A 5,822-nucleotide genomic window follows, 5' to 3' on the forward strand; every position below is an offset into this window, starting at 1 on the left:
TTTATTCTGTGACCTAAACTAGTATCATGTGACAGTTATTTCGTTGCCCATACTTCGTATCTAGATGGCAGTCATCAAAGTCCGTAGTCTCGAGACGCATGTGACATAAATGGTTTTCGTGATGCGTAAATAACTTTTTAATCATTTAGAAATGTTTTAATATTGTTTTTGTAGTAAAATATACACGTACTAAAAATTAGGTGTAACTTTGTCAGCATCTTTTGTCATTTTACTACACTACAGATAATCATGTATCATTTATTTTGCTTCCTCATAGAGGAAACTTTGTAATGGTAAAAAAAATTTTTTCAAGATTTTGATGGAAATAGGTTTAGAATGTTCCAAAATGTCGAGAAATCATATTAGTAGAAAATGTCCGGAAGTATGTATGTATGTGTGTGTGTGTACGGATTTTTTTGTACACGCATCTACTTCTACAATTTTTTAGATACCGGGTTGAAATTTTGCACACAAATAGAGTATCATAGAAAGTATGTTCTTCTCTAATTTTCTTAAAATCCGTCGACCGGTATGGATTTTAAGGGGATTTTCATTTTTCAGAAAAGCATGTTTTACGCTGTAGCTTCCTCAATATTTGAGATATCGATCTATTTCTAATTCTATTATATTCTTCAGTTTTTTCTACCCCTATTTCATATATAATTCTTTAAGATTTGGTTGATTAGATCCATTTTTATACGCGATCAAAGGTCCATAATTTTTTTAGAAATATGTGTGCAAATTTTGAAATATCGGGCTATTTATAGTTTTATTGTATTCTTGGCTTATATTCTTGTCTAGATTGGATCATGATCTAAGATCGGTATGATCCAACAAACAATTAAGTCAAGATCGGGACATGATCCAGACAATTAAGCCAAGATTAGGGCATGATCTAGACAATTAAGCCAAGATTGGGGCATGATCCGACAATTAAGCCAAGATCGGGGAACAATACAGACAATTAAGTCAAGATCTCTCATGCCATGCCATCATTTCATTGGCTGGAGTCGCGTCACTTTCACTTTTTCGACACTGGCGGTGCTGCTAGTATCGCCAGTTTCGATGTATACGTGTGTGTACTGCGCGCAGTGCAGATAGTGCGTTTAGCGCGCAGCCACACAGTCAGTTAACCTATAACACGGTAGTGTCCCACGTCAAATACGCGCGGAGCGAGACCGATCGTGACTCTTTACGCGACGCGACGTTAATATTTTTTCTGATTCAAGGTAATTGTTTTATTTACATGTAATTATCCTATTATTATACGACGCGAAGCGAAACCGCACCGTGACTCTTTTACGCGACTAAGTGCATGTGACAGGAATTATAATAGTTTACAACTCTTGATAAGTCAAAGAATAATAGTTTACGTTTACGTGAGTATTTACTTCTGTAATAACTTATACGAACGATATCTCATCGTAGTTACTATAAAATCTCCCGTTTATGCGGAGGAATTATTGTATCGTTCGTAAGTTACTACAGAATTAAGTAACGTTCGCGTAAACGTAGTATAGGTTAGATTACCGATTTCTTACAAAATTTTACATAAAACGCGAGATTCACTTATGGGAGCTTTCCAGCAAGCGACACAAGTCGACACAGGTATCGTTTTGTCTTTGTTACTTATTGCCAAAAAAGAAAGATAGAACGACGTTTGTGTCGGCTTGTGTCACTTGCTGGAAAGCTCCCTATGTATGCAAGTTTAACGCCTATTGAGTTAATATGAAATAATTTTCCTAAATGTAATAAAAATAACACGATGTTATATATGTTGTTTGCCGTGAATATATATATATATATATATATATATATATATATATATATATATACCCAGATAGCAATGCCTGATGATCAGATTTCATCACGTCATGATCTTCTGATATTGACCGAAATGTGATGTATGTCTTGTGATCATATTGTGATGATACACATCATGAGTACAAGTTAACATGTATATGAGGAAATATATGAGCTCAGATATTGACGTTACTTAGCCAACTCATGATAATCACATGCTGACCCTGGTGGAAATAATTTTACAACAATTACCGCGAGCGCTAGTACCGCACGCTGCCGCGACGCGGCTATACCACGCGTCACTTCTCGCTAGTATAAGAGGCGAGCTTGTGAGAAGCCTAATTACAATGTTCTTTGCTGCAGATCAGCTTAAGTGATACCTCTGGTATCACATAATGCAGAGATCTGCGAAGCAATTTTTGATAAATTGTTGGATACGTCTTACTTATTTATTTACATGTTTTTAAATAATTTTATTAAGCATGAAATATTTAAAATTGTTGTCGTTTCTTGAGCTTTATATGCACACAATATGCAGTATTTCATTGAACATTTATGTGTTCATTATGTCACTATTTTGTAAACTTTTATAGATTTCATAACATGTCTGCATTCTGAGCAACATATGAGCCCGCATCTGTGTCTATTTTTGCCATCATGTTTTTAATAAACGTGAGTACAATATGTACTCAGAACGAACACATTTTGCTATCTGGGTATATATATATATGTGTGTGATTTCTGCCCAGTGCTCTGAATGTTATGTGATTTTCGCCCAGTGCTCTGAATGTCATCTAGTCATACATATCATGCTTTGATACAAGGAACGTGAAAAAGAGCAGGAAAAGAAAAGAACAAACAGAAGAGACAGATTCAAGTTTTGTCTTTTAATCTGGACGAAGACAATGCCGAAAAATCCCCGCAGTCAGAAAATGAGCAATCTGATGGCCTCGCGATTAAGAAGATTAAGAAAAATCTAGATGTAGATACAAGTTTATTGCCAGATAGGGAAAGGGAGGAGGAGGAAAATAAACTTAAGGAAGAATTGAGGCAAGAATGGGCTAGAAAGCAGAACGCGTTGAAGGAAGAAGAAATTGAGATCACATTCAGTTATTGGGATGGATCTGGCTATCGTCGGAGTGTTATAATGAAGAAAGGTGAATGTCTCAGTAATTTAGAGAATTTTTAAGTTATTAAAATACTCCAGTGTCACTTTTGGAGTAACATTGGCGTGATATATAATGTTCTACTGCATAAATTAAATTTTCACATACAGGTAATTCTATCTATCAGCTTCTTCAGAGATGTTTAGAAGTTCTGAAGCGTGAATTCAGCGAGCTTAAAACAGTAATGGCAGATCAGTTAATGTATGTCAAGAAGGATCTTTCTTATATTACCGCACTATTATACGTTTTACGATTTTATTGTAACTAAGGTAAAGATACTAAATGATAAAACTTATGAAGCAATATCACAATGTTGGCATGTTATTTTAATGTATGTAATATTGCAATTAGGCACGAGGAAAAAGCGAACCTCTGTTCACATTTGACGTTCACGATGATATTCGTGTTATGCACGATGCTTCTGTCGAAACCGAGGAATCACATGCCGGAAAAATTTTACTTAGGTATTTATCATTAAAAGAATACTTTGTATAATTCTCTTTTATGTTATTTCTCATTAGATCATGGTACGAGAGGAACAAACACATTTTTCCAGCGAGTAGATGGGAATCTTTTGATCCAACGAAAAGTTTTGACAAGTATACAGTGCGGGATAAAAATAGGAAGAAAGATAAAATCTGATAAACTTAGATTCAACGAATTGTCCAATTTCGTTTAAAGGATTCAGATTCAAAGGACTGTAATTTAGTAGAGCTACATAATCGAGTAAATGAATTAAATATTATCGCATAACTGAATGAATTAAAATCACAGTCCTTAAAAATACAATGTAGCTACAATATATATACATATATATATATATATATATATATATATATATGTATATATATTGTAATATATTACAATCTGTTGTATAATGAATCAATTGTACGATGAAACAAAGTTATTTATCTGGTTATAATATTTACAGTCCTTTGAATCTGAATCCTTTAAACGAATTTGGACAATTCGTTGAATCTAAGTTTATCAGATTTTATCTTTCTTCCTATTTTTATCCGACACTGTATACTTGTCGTAACTTTTCGTTGGATCAAAAGGTTCCCATCTACTCATTGGAAAAATGTGCTCGTTCCTCTTGTACCATGATCTAATAAGAAAAAATAAAAAAATAACATAAAAGAGAATTATACAAAGTATTCTTTTAATGATAAATACCTAAGTAAAACTTTTCCGGGATGTGATTCCTCGATTTCGACAGAAGCATCGTGCATAACACGAATATCATCGTGAACGTCAAATGTGAACAGAGGCCCGCTCTTTCCTCGTGCTTATAGATATCCATTAACAGGTGGTACTTATGGTCGGCAGTCCAGACTCCGGAAAATCGCATTTTGCAAAGAATTATCTGAAGGAATACGGATACGTCAACAGAGACACTTTAGGCAGCTGGCAGAAGTGCATTGCCGCAGTCCAACAATACTTGAATCAAAGAAAAAGTATAGGTATAGACAATACCAATCCCGATCCAGCTTCGAGAAAGAGATACATTGAGGTAGCCAAAAAGCGCAATGTCTCGGTCAGATGTTTCGTCATGACGACAAGTATAGAACACGCGAAACATAATAATAAGGTAACATTAACCGTCATCGTGTGAAAGAATCGTATGAAGTGATGTTCCGAAAATTCTAATCGATTTATTATTATATTACAGTTTCGCGAGTTGACTGATCCAAGCCACATTCCAATCAACGAGATTATTATCAACTCCTACGTGTAAGTAGATTTTAGATATATACATCTCTACTCAAAATTATTAGTCTTTGGATATGTATGTAATTATACTTTGATGTTACTCCTTTGCAGGTAAATGGTCGACAGAAGCTTACAATGTGGTACAAAATTGTTCCTCAAAGGGAGTTGCTGCCCAAACTCAGATTGAAGGTCGCATTCTAACTAATATTTATGAAAATATTTATTTTATGATACAAAATTATGAGGTAAGTAGTTATTATTATTTAATCTTCGAGAATCTCTTTGCAGATGCGCAAATTAATTGAAATTAATTGATTTTTTTAAAGCTAATTTCTCTTACTGAAGAACTGGTAATGAACGGACATGCTGAACAAGTAGCATGGGACCAGATGAATGAAGCCAGAAACACTTGAATCCATCTGTACATAAGAGTTGTCAAGAAACTCTACAATTTTCACGCATAATCCGCGATTCTTAGTATGGACTAGAGTTTAATACAATCGCCATTGATAATCCCCTTTAATCGCGTCAAAATTGATTATTTCGCTTTTTGACTTCGTTCTTTACTCATGTTGTAAAATAGTTTTCCGATTGTGTAGAACATTTTTATTTAGAAAGAAAGAAATTTATAAAGATTGCTATATTGATCGTAGAGTAGAGAAAACAATAAAACTTAACATTTTACAAAGTAGTGTCACATTTAAACTAGAACATTGTATCGAATAACTCAGACGAATTAGGAAATTCGTTTTTACGTGACTTATATCTATTTCTGATTGGGGACGATTCGAGAACTCATTGAAAAAATTTAATTTCTTTTCACGTTTAAATTTAGGTCGCCGTAGATTAAACTTGTTACCTTAGAAGTTATTGTTAAATGGCGCATTTTATTTAATATTCCGCACTTCACTGTTGTGGCATAAAATTATTTTATGTTTCAAAAGATGGAGACTAAGCTTTCGGATTAATCCAGATGTATGCATATATACTGTATATATTTAATTAATTGTTTACTTAGATATTGATGATTCTTGCGCGATATGTTAATACATTTTTTTCTATGCAAGATTTCAATGCAGCAGAAACTAGTTAACTGAGAAAAAGAGTCTATAAATGATTCGTAACTCGTGCAATTGCACT

The 5,822-nt window shown here is 33.8% G+C and overlaps 1 protein-coding gene across 3 annotated transcripts; it reads left to right on the plus strand.

Moving 5' to 3' along the window:
• Window positions 1–2,317: 2,317 nt before the first annotated feature.
• LOC139782032 (bifunctional polynucleotide phosphatase/kinase-like) lies at window positions 2,318–5,171 on the plus strand. Of its 3 annotated transcripts, none has more exons than XR_011720772.1 (6): window positions 2,318–2,960; window positions 3,080–3,238; window positions 4,279–4,560; window positions 4,642–4,703; window positions 4,794–4,927; window positions 5,009–5,171. XR_011720772.1 is itself a non-coding variant. In XM_071720933.1 (5 exons), the coding sequence occupies exons 2-5, from the start codon at window positions 3,173–3,175 to the stop codon at window positions 4,795–4,797; spliced, it is 414 nt and encodes a 137-aa protein (XP_071577034.1). In that variant the 5' UTR covers window positions 2,318–2,960; window positions 3,080–3,172; the 3' UTR covers window positions 4,798–4,974. The 3 variants fall into 3 exon arrangements, 1 of the variants encoding a protein (XP_071577034.1); XR_011720773.1 differs by having other exon boundaries at window positions 3,080–3,170; XM_071720933.1 differs by lacking the exon at window positions 5,009–5,171 and having other exon boundaries at window positions 4,794–4,974.
• Window positions 5,172–5,822: the final 651 nt, after the last annotated feature.

The sequence above is a fragment of the Temnothorax nylanderi genome, unplaced genomic scaffold, assembly GCF_030848795.1.
Source record: "Temnothorax nylanderi isolate EJ_2023f unplaced genomic scaffold, tnyl_v1.0 TNYL_tig0383_pilon, whole genome shotgun sequence".
In the NCBI taxonomy this organism is placed as follows: domain Eukaryota; kingdom Metazoa; phylum Arthropoda; class Insecta; order Hymenoptera; family Formicidae; genus Temnothorax; species Temnothorax nylanderi.